This window comes from Arvicola amphibius, chromosome 2, assembly GCF_903992535.2.
Source record: "Arvicola amphibius chromosome 2, mArvAmp1.2, whole genome shotgun sequence".
Taxonomy (NCBI): Eukaryota; Metazoa; Chordata; class Mammalia; order Rodentia; family Cricetidae; genus Arvicola; species Arvicola amphibius.
Window position 1 is genome coordinate 172990328 of NC_052048.2, and position 23399 is coordinate 173013726.

General features: G+C 38.1%; 1 protein-coding gene across 4 annotated transcripts in view; it reads right to left on the reverse strand.

Moving 5' to 3' along the window:
* Positions 1–23399, reverse strand: part of Pot1 (protection of telomeres 1) — a 73851-nt gene that overhangs the window by 22869 nt on the left and 27583 nt on the right. For all 4 annotated transcript variants that reach the window (XM_038320722.1, XM_038320723.1, XM_038320726.1 and 1 more), the window contains 4 exons: positions 13946–14076; positions 11937–12227; positions 7434–7589; positions 676–845 (listed from right to left, as the gene is read on the reverse strand). In XM_038320722.1, coding sequence (XP_038176650.1) covers positions 676–845; positions 7434–7589; positions 11937–12227; positions 13946–14076 — 748 coding nt within the window. The remainder of the gene's footprint in view (positions 1–675; positions 846–7433; positions 7590–11936; positions 12228–13945; positions 14077–23399) is intronic.

A 23399-nucleotide genomic window follows, 5' to 3' on the forward strand; every position in this document is an offset into this window, starting at 1 on the left:
CCCCACGCTCATAATGGACCAACACAACACAGACTCCATGATCTCTTTCTGTTTTTTGTTGTTACTGTTAATTTTTATCTGTTGATTTCTTTAGCTATCTGTTTTGATTTATTTCCCTTTTTTCTTGAGTAAGAGAAGGAGAGAGAGAACATGAAGTTACGTGGGAAGGGATGTGCAGGAGGATCTGGGAGTACTTAGGAACAGAAAAGGAATATGATTAGAATATATGTATGGAAAAATTTTTTTTCTCTTGCTTAACTGTCTAAAATTTATTCAAACTTTGTGAAACTTCAGGGCATCCTGTTTATATGGAGCCTATTTGTCACTTTGTATGGAAAAATTTTGACTAAAGTATTAGAAAAGTGAAATTCTGTTCTGTCACATTTGAACTAAAAGAACATGGAACTTGTAAAATAGAAAGTTAACGTCAAAGGCAATAAAAGTAAATTAAACCTTGAATGACAAAAATTTTATTTTAGTTTATATAGAATGATGTACTTTCTCTTTGAAGATTTATGGATTTCTTCCTCCAGAATATGGTGAAATTGTTTCTGTTCATGGTATACACGAAAAACACTAAAGGAAGAAGCAAACTGAATTGATAATGTGCTATTTTCTAAGAACTTTAAAAATATCCTTTAATGTGTTTTAAAATGTGGGATATAAAATACTCACTTTTTCAGATGATCCAAGCACGGACTAGTTTCTGGCAAAACCCTGATACCCCGACCATAACTGGTTCCTCCATGAAGATGAAACTCCAGTTTTAACAATGAATTTTTCATCTCTGAATTAACAGACTGAAGTTTGGTATGGAGGCTAAAGATTCTAAGAAAGCTTCCGATCTAAAAGAATATTAAGAAAATTATTTCAGAAAAAAGGGATTAATTAAAACAATTTCTGGTATTTGAAAATTTCACTGTCAGTAGGAAGCAGTAACAAAGGACACAACCAAGGATGCTTTCCAACCGAAGAAGACACCGGAAGGAGGGCAGCACTGCACCTGGCATCAGATCTGAAACATGGATGGGAGCGTATGCACATGCCCATGGGCAAGCCACACTGCACACGGGAGCATGCGTACGCACACGCCCATGGGCAAACCACACTGCACACGCAGGCCCATTTCTGAGGCCCATCAATGCAACACAGTGAAGGGATCTAAGACCTAAGTGAAAGTCTACTTGATAATATTTTGAAAAGAACTTGTTTGAACTACCCTAAAATAATATTATAAATGAGGCACAAAATCCCCTCACTATGAGACATTAGAAAAAAATTAATTATCTAGTTTGGTCAAAATAACATAATGGCCATATTTATTTCCCAGGTTAATTTTCTTGCTAGCCACAGAAAGACTCCTGCCTTAGTCCTCTGCTGGGATCATAAATGTGTGCCACCAACTCTTTTCCCATATCTTACAAATTCCATGGAAAACAAAGTTCTAATATAACATTTATATTTTTATCACAATCTTGTGGAATGCATTCTGTAAATTCAAATGTAGGATTAAACCAGAACTTTGAACTAACCACTCTAAGTCAATCTCAGCTATTTATCTAAATTTATACTAAAACATCTGTAACTAGAGAATTTAGACATGCTTCAATGAATATTACAAATGAAAAAACATAGTAGGGTATTAAAAGCCACTGACATTTTAGAGCCAAGTGCTGTTGGACGAGACTCTAGCACCAGCTGTGGGGGAAGACAGTTTGTACCCACACATTCCAAACCAGCCCAAGCAATTCTATTTTACTAAGATAAAATAAAAAAGACACTGATATCTACCAAAAGGAGCACACTATGTAATATAAACTGCATGTATTTTTTTGTAGACTTATAAGTAAAAAGGGAAGAATTTAAGGAAGTTTAATTCACTTGCATATAAGCAGCATTTCTGAGTGTTGGATAAGTGAGAAGTTACTTTTCTCCTTTTCCCTACAAATTCAGTATAATTGTGGTAACATAATAAATTACAAAAGCATCAAATGGAGGGAGAGGGTAGGGAGGATGTAGAGATGAGAGTAGGGAGGGAGGCAGGGAAGGAGGGAGGGAGAAAGGGAGAGAAGGAGAGACAAGCAAACCAAGCTTCTACTCTGGAAGCTCTTTGTTAGCCAGTGGAACAGGAGGAGCAGAGAGGAAGTCAGGGAGAAACAGCCATACTCCCAGCACTACGATTTCTCTTCCAAGGATATTTCTTTCTGGTCCTTGCAGGTTTTCTGAGGTGGGCAGGCAGATGGAAGGAGCCAGGCTATTCTCTTCAAATTACCTTTAGCTGCTTTTAAAGGTAACTGAGGCAGAGAAGTTAAAGAGGTTAAAGAAGTGGAGAAGGGAATATAGAAAGGTTCAGGGAAAAAAATACAAGGGAAATATATACTTTCCATAAGGACTCTAAAGTGAGATACTAGAATAATAAATATTAAAATACATATTTTTATATGCTTTTCATAATGCTTAGTCCTTTTGATTTTACATTAGTATAGCAGATGTCTATAACCATTAAGGGCTAGTTGAAAGCTGAAACGGGAAAAGACCTCCATTAGTAGACAAAGCTTAGCTATACAAAGATTAATTTCGTTTACACTAAATTTTAAACTTAAGGCAATTTCAGCCAGAAACTTCAGTGTCTTTCATGACATCTGAAAACTTTTTCCAAAAACGTATACTGAAGAAAAAGGAGCTAGGTGGTGGTGGCTCATGCCTTTAATCCCACCACTCGGGAGGCAGAGGCAGGCGGATCTCTGTGAGTTCGAGGCCAGCCTGATCTACAAGAGCTAGTTCCAGGATAGGAACCAAAAGCTAGGAAGAAACCCTTTCTCGAAAATCAAAAAAAAAAAAAAAAAGGTCAGGATTGTTGTGAAGAGTAGGATGTGGAGCAAGACATACACCCTAAGGAGTAGAGAACACGGCCGTGTGCTGGGTAAGAGTAACTTCAAGAGCAGGCCACTGAGACCACAGGGACTTCAGCAGGTTCCATACACAGCTTTAATGCAGAGGAGTCTGAAATAAGTGTGGTAAAATCTTCAGGACAAAGCATCAACGGTGAACGCATGGAACTTACCATGTGCTTCCTTCCCGACACTAGACCAGTGAACACAATGTACAGGTCAGCATAAAGCTTATTTCTCTGAGCAGACCACAGAGAAAAGACGTCAAATAGTTATTATCAAAAATGCCTTCTGGAGGCAGCACTGCATTTTGTAAAGCTTGAATAAATATTATGAAATGTGCCTGATGCTCATATATTAATCTTGTTAGTGATGCAATAAGATTCCAAAGCTACAAACTGAGGAATTTCGATAAAAAACAGGTGTAGCTTAATCTGCTATTAAGGTCTTATCAATACATAACTATTAAAAATATAAGACTAGAAAGAAGTCACTATGTATGACTCTAGAAAAGAGTATTCTCCATTTAACAACAACAACAAAAGTTTTTATTTTCCCCTAGAGCTAATCAGTTATTAGGTCACTAAATGCAAAAATGTGATTATGACTATGTATGTTTTATACTATTTTAAAAATTGCGGCAGGGTAAGAATATATTATTCATAGAAGTTGATATTATGCTTTATAACTGCATTAACTGTTGTCATTATTAAAAACATTTTCCTGATCCTCCACAAGTTATGAAATTATTCCATGCATGCTAATATTCAAATGCAATCTTAACATCTGTCTTGCAGTGTTGAGAAGGTATTTGCATCAATGACATGTGACTGAAGATTTCTTATTGTCAATGTTTCAGAGGTTGTCAGAAAATAAGTAAAAGTGGTATCAAGAAATAGTAAGTAATGTAACATTATATTACTCACAAAGAGAATTCTTTGCATCCTGATAGTGCCCGGCAAATAATATAATGCTATGATGTCTGAGACAAATGACAAGCCATCTATTTTTTTAATTATGTGTACTCATGTCACCCTCTAGTGGACAAGGCAGAGGATGCAGCAACATTGGAACTGCTGAAAACCCATTCATAGACAGCATTCTTGGAGTCCCTGAGTAGACGATATTCTTTAATCCGCACTGCCCTGAGCTCCTTTGAAATGTGCTGGTTAGGATTTAGGGAAGAAAAGCAGGATAGGTGGAGCGAATATGCCTAGTTAGGACCTGAGCACAGGAGAAGAGAAGTCAAATAATCAACTGGGTAAAGCAGATTATGGAGCATCCTTTCTTCTCATTAAAGAATCCTTCCTGTGTATTATGAAAGCATATTCAAATTTGGACTTATCATTATTCTTGTTTACAAAGTAAATCAATCCGCGTAGACAGCATCTTCGGAAAAAATCCCAAAGTCTATCTTTCAAACTACGTTTTCACCAAGTCCAGGTGCCCCAATGTACACAACATTTATAAAGGGTAAGAAAATGTTAGTACCCCTGGCCATGCCCTTCACAGAATTTATTGATCAGAGTCAGTTAAGACAATCTGTACACAATATGACAGTGAAGTGTTTTCTGCTCTAGGATATTTGTCTAATAAGCGGGGACAGCACTAAACTGCACACATGCAGTTTTATTTGCGTTTTCTCTTCTTATAAATAAACAGAGATGATCTATAGGAAAGATCATTTCTTTTCAGCATTTATTAGACCCAGAAACAGGAGACTTTCAAAAAATTGGTAAAAATGAATATAAATATAATAAGAACTGCCAAATTTCCCTAGACAGTAAGCAAGGTCAATACAATACACACAACCCAAATCACTCTGCACACTAGGTAATATAATACTTTCTCAAAGTAATATGCACAAAGTTAAGTCTATACTCTACCAAAACAATTCAGGAAGTTTCAAGATAATAAGCTGGAGAGCTGGAACCATTTCAGCTACTTGTCCATTTCAGAGAACTATTGCCACTCCGCATGGAACAGACCTGTGAGGCAGTGCCTGGAGGTCCCTGGACAGACCATGACCTGAGATGATTCCCACTGGCTGTCCAGAACCTGGCATGGTGGCTCAAGGAACAGAAGCTGCTTCTAACAGCACAAGCAGGAGCCAGAGCATCTGCTACAGAATTTACTTCTGGAGACTCTGATTTTGTTCCAGTATAAACCAATAACTCAAGATCTACTTTTGAAAAAATAAAAAAGAATACATGGAGCTTCTAAAGAAAAAATACTACCTAAAAATTTTTATTTATTGAACATGAAGTTTAATTTTATATAGTGACTTGAAAACTTTATCAAAAGAAAATAATTCGCATCATACATGATGTGTATGATGAAGCCACACATTTCTACTCTTTCTAGACTTCTAGGTTACTTATAAGTAGACTTTATAAATGAAAACCAACAGTAGTAGTTTAATATACTGTTTTGTCCAAACGCCACCCATATAAAATAAAATCATTTGTCATTATTATTGTGGTGAAGATATATATTGCTTTAGTGATGGTATTCTGGTGGTTAAAACTATATCATTATTGTTATCCCTCATTAAAGTTGCAATTTCTTTTTAAAATATTGTCAATAATTTTATAGCATCATAAATAACATTTCTCATATAACAAATTTATCTTTATTATTTCTAGAAAAAAATATGCTTGTAGACATAATTTAAAAAGTTCCCAACACATGAGAAGTTGCCTTTGAGTTATTGGTCACGGTTGTCTGAGAGATTTCTAAAATATTGGCTACTGATGTTGTCTCCCAGAGGCAGAAGGCACCATGACTTTGGACATAGGACCCAGGACCCAGGAACCTTGAGTTGGACCTGATCTGAAAGTCTCCTACATAAGGCATCATGGAAGCTCCCAAAGAAAGAAGCAAACAACAGTCCTATCCAGCTGTGATAGCCATGATGCACAACAATGACCAACATGGCATGATAACCCTAGGGTTGCAGTAGTGGCATGCATACCTTGGTAGTCACCAACAGCTCTCTAAACAAGAGAGAAATTATGCCTGGTACTGTCAATCTAGCTAATTACCTGGAACTAGTGAAGCCATGGATCTTAGAGGAGAACCTACAACTGCCACTTTAGTAAACCAACATGTTCCCTAACTATATCCTAAAAATTTATCCTTACACACACAGAAAAGTGTAGTTCTCATCCTTCATCAAGGAAAATTTCTCTTTAAAACAGAGACCATTACAGAAAACCACAACCAACCACGATGCACAAATGTAGAGCTTAGTCCAAAGAATCCATTTACAACATAACCGTACATAAAGCTCAGGGAACATTTCAGAAAAGAGGGAATGAAGAGTGTGTAAGACCCAAAGATACAGGAAGTCTGTTGTGAGATTGTGTTTTCTAGAAATATTGGAGACCTAAACCCACTAAATCTTACCAACAAGGCTTCCTGAACATGATGTGAATGAGGGTGGCATTAACAGACAATCTAATGAGAAAGGGGGAAGCTCAGAAGACCTGAATCCCAGACAAAGACCTACAGACAACTGAGGAATGCTGAGAGCAGAAGTCTGCGCACCCAGGAAAGAGCACACCCATTGGTTATCTAATACCAAATGACCAGGCCTGAAAATATACATACACATAACATTTATACACACACACACACACCCAGAGAGACAGAGAGAAAGAGGCCATGCAACTTGAAAGAAATCAAGGGATGGGGAGTACATGGGAGGGTGTGGAGGGAAGGAGAAAATGGAAAAAGGGTTATTAATATAATTACATTCTCAAATGAAAAGTAATTTGAAATATATATATATATATATATGTGTGTGTGTGTGTGTGTGTGTGCGTTTATATATGCTATAAAATGTATGTCTAAATTAAGTTTAAACTTCTGAACATTATATATGTGAGTGTGTGGGGGGGGAATCCTCACCCCTTATTCTCAAAGGGACAAGAAGAAATTTCCTAGCAGAACGTTTTCCCAGGAAGATAGTGGCCTTTCCCTCTCCCACTCAGGAGATTCCGAGCACAAGGTCACTTAGCTCAGCCCAGCCAGCCACCTGGTACAGGCTGATAAAGATGGCCTAACTCAAGAACAGTGGCCTTGCTCTGAGAACAAGGAAAAAGCTGACTTAACAGAATGGGAGGGAGCAAATGTCCTTGTACCCATGCCAAAGCATCTTCAAAGATTCTCTTTGTAGTTATGCCTTTAAAAGCTTAACCCACAGAGGAGATACAACTCTCTACCTTGTTGTAACGGGGATGGAGATGAGTTCCAAACATGTTTGTATTATGCTGATTAAACCTTGCTTATTACAGTCTGGGCCTCTCTGGTGGTCTCTCTCTGGGGGTCGTAATCTGGGCACAACAATATATATATATATATATATATATATATATATATATATATATATATATATATATATATATATATATAACTTGAAGACAAATTTGGTTAATTTCTAGACCCCCTATATCACCCACAAACAATATAGGAGCACAAATTACAAAACTGCAAAGACTATAAAAACTAAAGAACAAGCATGTTTCTACTCAACATCACCTTCAGGGATTTCGCCACTTGCACATGGTTGTCATAGACCATAATGTCTACCACCAGACTCTGCAGCCGTAGAATGTGACTCAAGTCACCTTCAAAGTTAAGGTCTTGTAAGGAGACTCTCCAGGAGGGAAAAGTGGTCCTCGTTCCATCCCATACCTGTATAGGACAGGAACAAAAGGCTTAATGAGGTTTATGAAATACTGAGGCGAGTGTCAATCAATGCACGCTACTGAGTGTCTCTAATACTTTGAATGTGATGTGTATCATTCTGAGACTGTAAAAAGGCTAAATATGAACTACTGGTGATATGCAGGAAAATGCAGAAAGATAAAAATGAAAAGCCACTGTATGATACTGTATGATACCAAGCAAAATATTAAGTAACTATAGACTGAGTTTTTTTTCTATCTGTGTTCATATACCACTCCCTTCCCCCCACCCACCTCTTTCTCTTTATCTCCCCCATTTATACCCCTCAGTTCAGGGTATATTTAACTTCTGGTTACTAGGAAAAACAAAGATATAAGATAAAGTCAAAACTTTAAGACAATGAGATTATGCCTGTTTCAAACTGAGTATCAAGAAACTAGAATAAGCTTTAAGGAAATTTAAACTTAGAAGTATTTCTCAGCATCTACATTGTATGAATAGAGTAATAAAAAAGTGGAATAATCTTTTATTAGAGATTATTGAGGCTGGAGAGAAGGCTCAGCAATTGATAATGCATAGCACTCTTGAAGAAGGCACGGGTTTGGTTTCCAGCACCATGTCAAGTATCTTACAACAGCCTGTAACTACATCTTTAGGTGATCCAAGACACTTTTCTGGCCTTTCCAGGCACCTGCATAAATGTGCAAAGACTTACACAAATACATGTAATTAAAAAATAAAATGCATTCTCAAAAAAGATTTATTTAATTATGGTTTAAATGCAAACCACAGACAGGTAAATGGTGTTGCCAGAGCCTAGAGTCATTTGACAGGATGGTGCCAACTGAGGAGCTGCCTCGTTCAGACTGGCCTGTGTTCGTGTCTGTGGGGGATTTGTTTTAGATTATTGATTGGTGCAGGAGAGCCCAGCCTACTGTGAGCATCATCATTCTCAGGCAGGTGGTCCTGAACCAAGTAAAAACGCTAACCCTGTATAAGCTGAAACAAGTAGCGTCCTTTGTGACTTCTGCCCCACTTAAGTTCTTGCTTGTGTGTCTATCCTGACTGCCACCTGGATTGTGATCTGGAGGTATAAGCCAAGTAACTCTTCCCTTCCATAAGGTGATTTTGGTCAAAGTGTCTTGTCAAAGCAATGATGTGATATCATTTCTTAGCAAAGAAATGAACTAAAACACATGGCTACTGGGAAAGCCTAAAATGGATATATTATGACGGAAAAAGGACCAAGATAACATGGTCAGTAATGTAATGTTCAGGTTGAAAAAGGAAGTATGATTTTTGCATACTAATAAGTATAATTTAAAAAGAATAATGTCTATTTTCATGTTTTTAATATTTAATTAAAAATTATTTGATACATTAGAAAATCAACATCAGAAAAAAATCATTCATAATTCTATTCCTTCAAAGTAGCTGAGAGTAAAACATTGCTATATGACTTCCTAGAATAATTTTGCTACTGTAGGAACATTTTTAGTATATAAATGAAACATATTACTAAGCAGACTATTATTAAAGTTTATTTCAACAAGTTTAGGTCTACAATTTCACTACAGATCCATAAAACATTCTATCAAAGAGTTCACACAATTACTATGTTTCTTTTTCCTTCCAGGTTTTGACTATATATAAGGAAAAGTATTATTTCAAGCATACTTTTTTATACATTTAAAATTATTTCAATAAAGGAAATTTATAAAACTAGACTGTTAAATGATTTGTGAAGGCTTTTAAGACATAACAAGCTGTCCTCAAAGAGCTTCATTAAGTTTTTCATATTTATTTCTCAGTGCTGAATTTCAAAATAAGTTCCTCGACCTTCTTCAGCCCTGTTAGCATTCAAACCTGGAGTGGGAGGAGCTGACCAGGCTTCACACCTAACTGAGGCGCTCCTGGCAGTTAATAGATTCTGGAGGCAGAAGAACCATGTTTCTTCAGGAGAGTGGTCACTGGCAGGGTGGCTGTGCCCCGTGAATGGATGCCCAGTCAAGCACACATGGGGGCACTAAACAGACTTAGTGAGGAAAGCAAAGGATGTAAGGTAGGAGTGGGATGTTTTGTGGGGATAAGCGAGGGGAGGATGAAGGGGGAAAACAGGAAATGGATATGACCACATTTCACAATATAAATTTATGAAATTCTCAAAGACAATAATAAACTCTTCATCCAAGGCTGACTTATCAGAAAACTGATTATTTACTAAAATAGGCTACAGGCATACAGGGATTCTTTAGAGATAAAAATGCAGTTTTGACTCTATCTGCTACAGAGTTGCAGGCTTTATCTCAAATTGTAGCTTTCTCTATCATCGAAACAGTCAACAGATGTTATCAGCAAAGAGCAAGCATCTTTGTTCTTGGAAATGTTTAATGGTTAATAACACAAGTACTCATGTGTTAAGGATGTCACATTGGCCAGGGAACATAAGTTACTTGTCTAGGATTCCTTCTAACCCTGGATGATTTTATATTTCTTTGGTGTAGTTTGGCTTACTTGACTTACTTAACTTTCAATACAGTTTTTCTTTAAAATATGCCAGCAGTAACAGCAATGAGAAGCCCTATCTTATCCAAGCACCATGACATTCCATTTTCTGATTATTCCAAACAGAGCATTAAGCACAGGATCTTGGCCAAAGAAGTGCTGCTCAAAAAATCCTATATAAAAATCCAAAGAGTCAAAGAGGAAAATAATGTGGGATTCCCCTCTGTATGCTGTGAATACCACTGGTTAATAAAGAAACTGTTTGGCCGGGCAGTGGTGGCGCACGCCTTTAATCCCTGCACTCAGGAGGCAGAGGCAGGCGGATCTCTGAGTTCGAGGCCAGCCTGGTCTACAAGAGCTAGTTCCAGGACAGGCTCTAGAAACTACAGGGAAACCTTGTCTCAAAAAAAATAAAAAAAGAAACTGTTTGGCCTGATAGAGAAGAACAAAGATATGCAGGGAAAATTAAACTGAATGCTAGGAGAAAGGAGTCAGAGAGAAGCCATGGAGCCACTGCCGGAGACAGACGTGTTGAAACATTGCTGGCAGGCCATGGCCTCGTGGTGATGCACAGATTAATGGAGATGGGTTAAATTATGATGTAAAAGCTAGCCAATAAGAAGATAGAGCTAATGGGTCAAGCAGTGATTTAAATAATATAGTTTCTGTGTGATTATTTCAGGAATCATGGGCACTGGGAAACAAGAGGCCTCCCACAACAGGAAAATGATTAAGTAACTATACCTTCCCCAGGTTATTAGTGGGGTAGGAATAAATGAAGCCTGAATAACATTTATGTGCCTATAATTTTTCTAGCTGACTTAAAAACAAAATAAAAAATAACAACAAACATGTCAAAGCTAGTCATGCCTACTCTCATGAGCAAGGAAGTAAAGGCATGGGAACAGAACTTAACAGCAGTGTACCAAGAATGGAAAGGAAGTAAAGGCATGGGAACAGCACTTAACAGCAGTGTACCAAGAATGGAAAGGAAGTAAAGGCATGGGAACAGCACTTAACAGCAGTGTACCAAGAATGGAAAGGAAGTAAAGGCATAGGAACAGAACTTAACAGCAGTGTACCAAGAATGGAAAGGAAGTAAAGGCATGGGAACAGAACTTAACAGCAGTGTACCAAGAATGGAAAGGAAGTAAAGGCATGGGAACAGAACTTAACAGCAGTGCACCAAGAATGGAAAGGAAGTAAAGGCATGGGAACAGCACTTAACAGCAGTGTACCAAGAATGGAAAGGAAGTAAAGGCATGGGAACAGCACTTAACAGCAGTGTACCAGGAATGGAAAGGAAGTAAAGGCATGGGAACAGAACTTAACAGCAGTGTACCAGGAATGGAAAGGAAGTAAAGGCATGGGAACAGCACTTAACAGCAGTGTACCAAGAATGTAAAGGAAGTAAAGGCATGGGAACAGCACTTAACAGCAGTGTACCAAGAATGGAAAGGAGACAACACAGTTGACTTTCACAAAGAAGCAGAAATATTCACACGGAAGTGTCACTTAAGACGTAACAGAATTCTGAATGTTCTTATTACTAAAATAAATGAATGTCACACTGTTTCTAAAATCCATACCTGACAAATACTGTTTTCTTCTGGAGGGAAAGCACAGAGAAATGCAGGAACAGAACTACCTAGGAAGTGTGTTGTGTGTGGGCGGGGGGGTGGTGTTAAATTTAACTCAGTACAAAATGGAGTCCACAGACACTGTATCATAATGGAGTCCACAGACACTGTATCATAATGGAGTCCACAGACACTGTATCATAATGCTGCCGGCGCCTTATTAACAGTACATAGCACTAAATCATGATTTCAAATATTTAGATCATACCTTTAGGAGAAATGTTGTTCCGTCCACTTCCGCTTTACCCAGGAGCTGACAAGTCAGGTCATAAAACTGCAGGGGTTGAACATCACACAGCTGCACCACAGCTGAAAAAGCTGGGATGTGTGTGGATGCCCAAACCCGCAAGGTTTCTACCACTTCTTGGTCCTGAGCACTAAAGCTAAACACTTTGCTTGAAGTCCGTGCTGTGACAGGAGTCCCTAAAGTTCCTTCAAATGTCAAAGATGCAAAGCCAGAGGTGTTGATTCCCTGAAGCTCATTTTTATAGACTTGGATCTAAGAAAGAGACAAAGTATAGAAAACAAACAAAACACTTACTGTGGTGGTTTAGGCCCATATACTTGAATGCTTGGTCGCAGGGAGTAGAACTCTGATGCAATTAGAAGGATTGGGAGGTGTGGCCTTGGAGGAAGTGTGTCCCTGATGGTGGGCTAAAGCCTACCACCAGCCCCAGTCTCTCTCCCTCTGCCTGTGGATTGGGATGTAGAACTCTCAGCTACTTCTCCAGCACCATGGCCTGCCACACCTGCTCTCAAGCTCCCTACCATCATGAAAATGGACTAAGCCTCTGCAACTGTAAGCAACTTCCTAATTAAATGCCTTTTCTTATAAAAGGTGCCTTGGACATTGTGTTTCTTCTTCCTTCTTTATTATTTATTACTAAAGCAGCTTACAAACAATACAAAGCACTCAACTGATGCTATGTCAAGATACATAACTATGCAAATTTTAAAACAGTAAAAGAAATTTATACTTTTAAAAAGGTAATAGGACCCAAATTCTATCAAACTTGCATTTTTATGTTTTTGAGTGTTTAATTCACATAATTTTCACAAGGGGGAAGTATTATGTGACAGCGACCAATGTGGTTTAGTGAAAGCGCAAGCACACGAATGTGCACAGTAATGAATACACTGGAGGTTAAGGCATCTTTGTAACTGAGCAGGCAGAACCATGCTGTGAGGACTTTCACTGTGTAAGCCTGTGGGCTCATTTATAAATGGAAAACTATAAAATATGTAGTCTTAATATTTTCTTCATGAACAGATTTGTTCATATGAAATGCTCCTATCCCCTTTATTATCTCTAGTAACACTTTATGTCTGATAGTAAAATCATTATTTCATTTTCTGGTTGCAATATACAAATTTTTTCTTATAGTTTTCCAATTTGCTTTTGTCCTTACAGCGTATTTTGCAGATGGTACATATTTGATTCTGCTTATATTCATTCTCAACATAACTACTTTTACGGCTATGGAGGTTTCTTCACCTTACTCCTCCAGAGTTCCCTGAGCCCTGAGGTGAGGGATTTGATGGAGAGTAGTCCAAGGTCTCACTCTGCACACTGTCAGCTACGGGTCTCTGTATTTGTTTCCGTCTACTGTAACAGAAAGCTTCTCTGATGACGCTGAGCAAACTCTATGAGTATAGCAGAACATTAGTATTTGGCTTTCTCTTGGATTCCTAGCCTACCTAGTCTCTGGATTTGGGCCACACAAGCAGTGTCAGAGATGAGCTGCATCTCACGGAGTGGGCCTTAAATGAGCAGATGTTCGGTAAGTTCTTCCAGTGGAAGTTGAGTTTCAGTCTTCCCTCCCTCAGCTTACCAGGACTGCACAATTCATTGCTTTAGGAGTTAGAAGCCAATCAGAGAAACACAGTAAGAACCCATTCTTAAGTAAAATTAAATTAATTTTAAAAAGTTACAAGATGTATCCTATCCCTTCCAAATGCTACATGAAAACTTGACAACATCAACCATACTTGGAAGTGACAGGACAAACCAGTTGGAATCATAGCTTCCAATGTACAGGAAGTTTATTTAAAAGAGGTTTCTAGTTACTAATTCAGGCCTTATCCTATTTACATTCCTTGTCTCTTGAAATGCTTAATGTCACCTTTTAACAAGGCAGCCATATCATTAACTATGATTAGAGAACAATTCAGACTTCTTGTCTAATAAATGCAGGTTGTAGAGCATATGAATTATACCTTCAGCCTATGAAAGCGAACAATGTCTCCAATTTTATAAATGATCGGAAGGGCTTCGTAGTTTCCACTAAAGAGCATGCACGTTAACTTCACATTTGTCTGGTCCACAATTGTTACTACTGAACAGTAATCTGGGAAACAAAAATATTTAACAAAAAAGTGAAGTATTTTAAAGCATTTGATAAAATAAGAATATGCTTATTAAAAATACTAAATTTTACTCTTCTCTATTATTAAGTCTAAGAAAAAAAATGAGATACAGACATATTTTTGGTTTTCAATACCACAGTCAAATTAATCTAAAGAAGTGCTCCACGAAAAATTAACCTTAAGATATACAGGAAAACAAAACAAAACATCCTACATTATTTTTCTGAAAAAATAACTTTTGTGTTCAAGTTTAAAACTCTTGATATTAACATTCTAAAATAAATACAATTACACTGATAGTGAGAGCTGTGAAATTAACAATGATTGTCTAACATGGGCAAGGCTCTGGGTTCAATCCTCATTGGGGAGGGAGGGAAGGAGGGAGAGACGGTGGGAGCCAAGGAGAAATCAAGATTATAAAGGCAGAAATGTGAAAAGTCAGCTCTGTACTATACAGATGCAGGATCAGACAGTTTACAAACACAGCCTGGCAAAGTAAACATACAACACAAACGCACAATTTGAGTACTATATATAAATAATACACCAATATTTGTGTACTATATATAAATAATAAACCAATAAATGGATCAAGAGGAATGATAATATTTTAACTTAGAAATGTGAATAATATCTGTGCTTACAGAGAAGCACAGCTTTAACACTGCTGATCTTTACAACTGTGATAGATGGCGCTGTAGTGCAGGAACTGTCCCACTAGGAACGCTCAGCTCTCTCCAGCAGCACCTTGCCTTGTTTTTCGCCATGGTCTGTCAATCAGCCCCGATTAAGCTTTTTCCTTTATAAGCATTGTGGACCTGGTATCTCTTCGCAGCAATAGAAACCCTAACTAAGACATCTGGTAACTCCATTTACATTATATATTTTAAGAGGTTTCTTTTGTATTATTTCCACACACCCCGTCAAATGGCCCTGGTTTTAGCCGTCTCCTCCAGTATTCGCCCCTTCAGCCCCACTCACATCAACCTCACCCCTACCCCATTTGATCTTCCCTTTTCAGAACCACTCCTTATCTCATCCATCATAACAATCTATTCTAGTTCACTTCTCAGGAAGATCAAACCTCATCTTTAGTACCTTGGTCTATACCTAACATTTTCATTATTTGGACTATAGCTTGCTAGTCAAAGGCTTAATGGCTAAAGGCCACTTTAAGCGACAACATGCCATATTTATCTTTGGGCGTCTGGGTTAAGTCAGTGAGGATGATTTTTTTCTAGCTCCATCCATTTTCCTGTAAATGTCATGGTTTCACTTTATTTAACAGCTGAGTAAAGTACCATTGTGTAAATGTACCACATTCTCATTATCCATTCATGGGCACGGAACCTGTTTCCAATTTCTGGTTATTATGAACAGAGCAGCAATGAACATTGTTGACCAAGAATCTCTGTAGAATGGAGAACCTTTGGGTATATATCCAAGAGTGGTATGAAGTACTGAGTCCCTGAAATATATTGCCGCTGGGGGTTTTAGAAAGAACTCCTTTCTAGTAATTAGAAGCTGACACTTAGAAGTAGAGATGGGATAGAAAAGGAGAGCTGAGGGGGGCCAAACTAAGAGAGGATGTGTTGGAAGAGGTCGCTTGTTTGTTCCTGGCTGTACAGCCCCAAAATAACCACACAGAAACTGTGTTATTAAGGGTTCCTGCATCATGAAAGAGTCTGCAAGGCATTCTGCAAGACACAGAACAAAGTGACAAACTGCCAATATAGGCAGAACTATCTTTGAAATTTCATGTTTATGGAAAAGTCTATGGGCCTATAGGCTAAAGATTGGATGCCCCAACATTACAGAAAAACTTTGGGTGACTGTCCAAGTAGAGAGATTCTCTGTCATTTCTAGAGTTTTTGGAAGTTGCTTGCAATGCACTTCCTGTTAACTTAGGTAATATTATATCCTTTTGGAGTCTTTGATGGATTTGAAGAATATAGTTATAGTTTTTCTTAGTTATGATAAAAGATAAGGTAGATATAAATGTAACTGTAATTCTTGCTTGATACCTGTCTTGTTATATGTAATTTTACTATGTTAAAGTTAAAACCTTCCTTTTTATTTAAACAGAAAGGGGGAAATGGTGTGGGAAGTCCTTCTGTATATGTGTTGCTTTTATTGGCTAATGAATGAAGAATCTGTCTTGGCCTGAGATAGGCTAGAGTAGAGCTAGGCGGGAAAAACTAAACTGAATGCTGGGAGAAAGAAGGCAGAGTCAGAGAAGCCATGTAGCCCCACCAGAGACAGACACCAGAAAGAACCTTACCAGTAAGCCACAGCCACGTGGTAATAAACAGATTAACAGAAATGGGTTAAATTAAGATGTAAGAGCTAGCCAATAAGAAGCTAGATCTAATAGGCTAAGCAGTGATTTAATTAATATAGTTCCTGTGTAGTTATTTTGGGGTTGAGCAGCCAGGAACAAACAAGCTACCTCCTACAACAAAGAAGGATATCTGGGTGGATCTGTGAAGAGAATCTGTGGAGTCCAGAGGGAATGGAGGAAGAGAGGGAAGAAAGGCTGCTGCAGGTCTAATACAGGACTGGAGATGAGTCAGAGAACAGTGAAATGACAGGGAGTCTCCATCTGTATTCCCCAAGTCCTATAAAGAGATGGCCAGATGAGCTACAAGAGGTTTACACCAGAAACTCTCTAGCAGCAGGAGGCGTGGCAAAGAGACCTGCAATCTCTACATGTGTGTGCTTTCTTAAATAACTTTATCTGCCTGGAGTATAGACAGCATGCAATGCGTATCTTCTCTACCAGCATGATGTCTTCTTCCCAACTCTTGCATATTGTGCAGTTCTCTTTTGTAACTACAACTACCTGTGACTTTTAGTCATAGTGTGAAGAAAAAGGGCATTCCTTGTGCTCAAATCCTTTGCCGACATGATTTTGTTAATATACATAGGAAGGTCAGAAAAAGAAAAAGGAAACTTTTTGCATAAAGGCAAGAGTTCCGTTGAAAGCAAAACATGAAAACCTACCTATCTCTGTACATACATACTGACAAGTAATAACTCATAGCCATGTAAAACTTTAATTCTGAAATCACGAAAGGAGTACAACATACTTAAGCAGAGTTAAGTATTAAGAGAATATTTTTCCTTGCATAGTTTATTTAAGTCTACCTGTAATTTGAATTTCTTTAGGAATGTTCTCCACTATCCTCCAATGCGAAAAGTTCCATTATGGTGGTCAGTATTTAATATTTTAGTAGTGATAATTGTATAGCTTTACTTCATAGTGTTCCAGTCAACTTCCGAAAAATAGTACTTCAGTGAACCTAACTAATACCTTCACTCATTCTTTAATGAAAATACAAAATAAGGACTGAATGATGCCTCACCCCAAAGTTTAAATTTTCCTCTTCTGTTTTTTTTTTTTTTTCCCATGGAAAACAGGGTTCCAGCCCTCCCTGTAGGCTACTTCTATCAGTACTCACTACTGTGCAGCACTGATACTCTCTGAAGCAATGACTCATCCTGACAGAACAGCGCTAATGATGTGTGCGGCACACATGGACAGAAACCTGAACTGAATCAAGCGCTCACAGGTGTAAAGAAGTGACAGTGACAAGGCTGCTGTTGACACAGCTGAGACCACAGCAGAGAGGCAGGGGCGTAGACTTCGGCCACTGATTTCTACTTTGTCCAGAGCTAGGTACTAGCAAATACATTTATACAGCTTAGGAAAACACAGTAAACTATAAAATACACAGTTGACAATATTTTAAAGTAGCGAAGTTGAGTATTTGCTACTTCTCAGATATGAAAACAGTATTTATGCTAAGCAATGTATCTTATAACCAGGTTCCACCTGAACAAAACCTATATTACTTAGTGGTGGGGTCTCATTTATGTACATGGCAGCAGGCTAAGCTATATAACCACAGAATCTCTTGAATTCCTTTATAACTGCAAGCAACAGACAATATTGCTTTTAAATTTGAAACAAAGAAATCCAGTTTCTCAAGTAGCTTAGTTAAGGTGTCCGAGCCATAGAAACTTGTAGGTGGTAAAGCTGAGGGGCACACAGAGCCTATCTAGGGCATATCTTCATAGAGCATGCTTTTAAAAGCAAAACAATCCCAAAGAAAGAAAAGCTTTAAACTACGAAGAAGGTTTCAAAACTTTTTTAGCTAGGTAAATTATACTGCATCTCAATGGTGTTGAAGTATTTACTATTTCATGAATCTGACAGGAAATAGGAAATACAGTAAATTCACTGTAGAAGAATATGGCGTTCCACCTATAAATTTATGATCAAGAATATCATCACAGACTCTTATTAATTCATTCTTAGGATATGAATACTGCATATCGCTATAATTCATAAGTTAATATAAGAAAAAAGATTAAGAATCAACAAAGGGGGCTCATGGGATATCTGAAAAAAGTGAAATTCTACAGGAAATACAAAGAAGAAAAGGTTAATAAATGGAAGGCTACCCACCCAGGACTTGATAGAAATGATGAGTGCAGGAGAAAGCTGTTGGCATGGTGGTCCACAGGAAAGACATGGCCTGTTGCTTGCTTATTACCTTACCAAGGCATTCACCTTAGTTGGGATAAATATTGCTTTCATATTTAGCTACTTACACAATGTTAATTAAGCTACATGACATAAAAAGATGAAGCTGTACAAATCCAATTCCTTTACAAAGAACAGGAACACTGATCAATTTCTAGATGTGAGAGTTAAGAATGACAGAATATTCATTATAAAGTTTTATAAAAAGAGAGAGCTTAAAGAAGTTTCTGATTTGAATACGTTGGCTATGTGCATATACTATAAAAAGCTACACATGTATGCATGACATATTTACGTTCTAAGAGAATACAGTGAATATTTTTTCAGGGTGGTGACTGCATACAAAAGACTCCTGAAGAACCAGCATTCAGGAAGCAGACACATTTTGGTGAGAAAACATAAACACAGACAGGCTATTAGATTAAGTCTTCTCAGTTCACAGAATTCATAAAACTAATTCATGTTCTTACTTACAGAAAGAATATGACAATTGTAAAATTGCTCACTCTCTGAACCTGGGGAAGACATTGAAAATCTCTTACTGGTTTCTGTGCCTCAATTTTCTTATATAGAAAATAGGTTAATAAAGGTATCCAAAGAACCAAACCTAATGGTATATACCTTTAATTTCAGCCCTGGTAAGGCAGAGACAGGAGGATCTCTGCAAATCCAATACCAGCCTGATCTACAAACTGAGTTCTAGGACATCTAGGGCTACATAGTGAGACCCTATACTGAAGAAAAGCAAACAAACAGGAAAAAAGGTATTCAAAACAAAGGATTGTTGTGACAAGTAAATAGGTACTATATGTACCTGACATGTTAAGTGCCACGTGAGTAGTGATGGAGAGAAGGCTCAGTGGAAAGAGAGTATACTCCTCTTCCAGAGTACCACAGTTCAATTCCTGGTACCCAAGTCATATTGCTCACAGAGACCTCTAACTCCAGTTCTGACACCTGTAAGCTTTGTAGACAATGACAACCATATGAACATATCCACACATATATATGTGATTAAAAAGTATTAATAAAATATTTAAAAGGGGGCTAAAGAGATGGCTCCCTGCTTTGGGTGAGCCCTATACAGAGAGGCTAATAACCATCTGTAACTCCAACCCCAGGGGATCTGACACCTTCTACTGGCCTCAAGTAGACAACTATATTCATGCAAAACATCTGTACACCAAAAATAAAAATTAATAATTAAAAGTGTTACCTAAGTACTTGCAAGGAGTGGTAGCCACAACACCAACAGGACTTTTACCTTTGCTCCTCATGACACTTTACTTGTAAACCTACCTACATATGATTCTACAATCTGTCTGTGCTAGATGGTTTTATGATAATGTGATACAAACTAAAATCATCTGAGAGGAGGGAACCTCAATTAAGAAAATGCCTCCACTACAACCAGTTCTAAGGACCTAAGATTGTTCCTTCCTGCAAGCTGGACTGGATGAGCTAGCTAGTCAAAGCAGTACTGGAGAGCTCATCCAGGAAGTGTCAAGGAGGGTGAGCTGACCAATGCAGCTGCCACTCAGGTACTATAGAATAATCTTTTTGCCCAAGGAACTAGCTGGGGGCGTCTTCCTAGACACCTGGGAACCCCTCTAGAGTCAAGTCTCTGCCAACCCTAGAATGGCTCCCTTAATTAAGATATATAATTCCTTGTTCCCATATCCACCCTTCCTATATCCCAACCATCCTAATCCCCCAAGCTCTTCCCATCCTCCACTTCACTTTTCTCTCCCCATCCCCCATCCCACCCCACCCCCAAGTTCCCATTTTTTTGTCCGGCAATCTTGTCTACTTCCAATATCCAGGAGGATAACTATATTTTTTTCTTTGGATTCACCTTCTTATTTAGCTTCTCTAGGATTTTTTACGAATTATAGGCTCGATGTTCTTTATTTATGGCTAGAAACCAATTATGAGTGAGTACATCCCATGTTCATCTTTTTGGGCCTGGGTTACCTCATTCAGGATGGTGTTTGGGAGGACCTTGGACTTAACATAGTGAAGGGAACCCTGATGGCTCTTTGGCTTGGAGAGGGAGGGAGTGGGGGTATGAGTGGAAGGGAGGGGAGGGAAAGGGAAGGAGGGGAGGAGATGGAAATTTTTAATAAAAAAATGAGAAAAAAATTAATCTTTTTGTACACTGTGGAGATGTGTCTTTGCCAAGGAGCCTTTTGCCTGGATTAATAAAAGACCTGAGTGGTCAACAAGAGGTTAGGTGGGAGGGTCGAACGGAAAGAAAGCTGGGAAGAAGGGCGGGTCATGAGAGTTGCCATCCAAACACAGAGTAAGAAGCTGTGCTGGAAAAGGTACAGCCATGTGGTAGAGTATAGATAAGAAATATGGGTTGATTTAAGATGCAAGAGCTAATTAGTAACAAGCTTAAGCTATTCACTGAACAGTTATAATTAATAATAAGTCTCTGTGTGGTTTTTGGAAGCTGATTGTTAAGGTCAGAGCTCACTGGTGGGACAGAGAAATTTCAGCTACACCCGGGATCAGAACCAGGGCTATGAGTTAGCCCACCCCAATTTCCACCTCATCTATGAACTATTGGAACATGTGAAGGAGATGAACCTACAGATCTAAAACTTTAGGATCTTTACAATCCAGGACAACAACAGGATATCCAAGAGGAGCCCCAAAGAGATCCCATTATTGATAGTGGCCTCAAACCAGACTAATGACTCATGGGAATGAATACTTGCAAGTAAAGATTAATGGACGAAATGGTAAACTGTTTGACTCAACATAGCTTCCATGATGGGATCTTCTTTTTTTTTTTTTTTTTTTTGGTTTGGTTTTTCTTTTAAATTTTGCTTTGTTTTGGGGGGAAAGGTTTTAAGGGTTGAGGGCAGATGCAAGGAGATGGGAAAATAAGTGGGATGGAAATGCATGATGTGAAATCTACAAAGAATCAATAAAAGATAAAAGAAAAAAAACATGTGACAAAAGAAAAAGGTGATGCCTTCATAAGATCAGGAGGTATGCAAATCTGCAGGGCATTTCACAATTAGTGATTCACCGGGGAGGGACCACTACTGAAAACTGAATGACATTCCTTTGTCATCCTTAAGTCTGTGCTTGTGTTCCGTCCCTGGATTGATGGTCATGGGTTCCATAAGAAAGATGGCTGCGCAAGCCAGTAAGCAGAACTAATCCATGACCTCTAAATCAGCTTCTGCCTTCAGTTTCCTACCCTGTTTGAGTTCCTGTCCTGACTGCCTTTGATGATTAACAATGCTATGGAACTGTAGGTTAACTAAACCCTTTCCTCCTCCCCAGGTTGCTTAGTCATGGTGTTTTGTCCCAGCAACAGAAACCCAAGCTAAGGCACTAGCCTTATGAAGATAAATCTACTATCTAAAAAATCCTGCCAAGAAACAGTGCCAATCGTATCAGAATTGGCACAAAAGTCTGAACGCACAGACTTAAAGACTACAAAGAAATGTCATTCAATCTTTACTGGTGTCTCAATTAACTGCTTTTAGTTAGCTCTTAACCTCACAGAAAAGAAAATTCACTATGAATATAAAGGAAGTTTCTAGAAGAAATGAGGGTAGAACACAACCTTTCAACCTTATTCAAAAAGTAAATTAAAATGTCAGCGACACAAAGCAATACTGGTGGAGCAAAAAGCTAATCAAGGGCCGGAAAGATCTAATATCAAACTTCCAACTCTATACTAAGTGTACCAGATGAGACCAGCAAGGAGCCTGCCTTCACAGGCTTTGATAATTGCTCCAAGAAAGTGACTCACCAAACAAAACAATAAAACAAATTAATAGGAATAATGTGTGTGTGTGTGTATAAAAGCAGCACACATATATATATATATATATACACATATATACACATATTTTCTTGGTTCTGTTGTTATTTTTCAATCTTTCACAAATGTAAACACAGGATTAAAGGTAATTTAATATTCTGCTGCCTTGATACCTGGCATCAGAAGGAAAGATAAAGAGAGTAGAAAGAACATCATATTAGCATCCTTTCCCTAAAGAGTACACAGTACAAATATGCATGGACATATCCACACGCGTATATGTTTAAATACTTCAGGAGTACTTCAGATTCAAACTGATGAGAAGGTATTTAACTAGCTTTAAACTTTGGTAATATTTTGCATAACTTGACCTAAATCTGAAAAGATAACAAATGATGAATTAAGCTCTTTATTCTGTAATCTTGAGCAATTCACTCAATTTCCTCAGCATGACTAAGTGTGAATTGCCTTGGAGTTTTATTGTGAGGGAACAATGATAGCTTACCTAAGAAGGTCTTTAATCAAAGAAGCAAGCATACATAAATTACAGAATCCATGAGCAATTCCTCCACGAATGCACTTCCATTTCCTTTTTTTAACTAAAATACTGTTTTGTTTTGTTTTTTTTAGATTTGTCACTTGTATTGGTTTAATAAAACTCTGATTGGCCAGTAGCTAGGCAGTAAGTATAGGCAAGGTGACCAGTATAGGAGAATTCTGGGAAGAGGAGAGGTTCAGTCTGCAGTCCTCACTTTCCGGCCTGAATTCCCTCCCAGGTTGAGGATAACTTGATGAAAATTCTGTCCTTGCTGATCCCAGCTTCTTTGTAAAGCTCAATGAGGCGCCTGGCTCGGGCTACCATTGCATCCTTATCAAAGGAAAGCCTTACATCCACTTCTGTAGATACACGGCCTGGAATCTTCTTTAGTATTTCTGCTCCAAACAGCACAAAAAGTTTATCAATAACA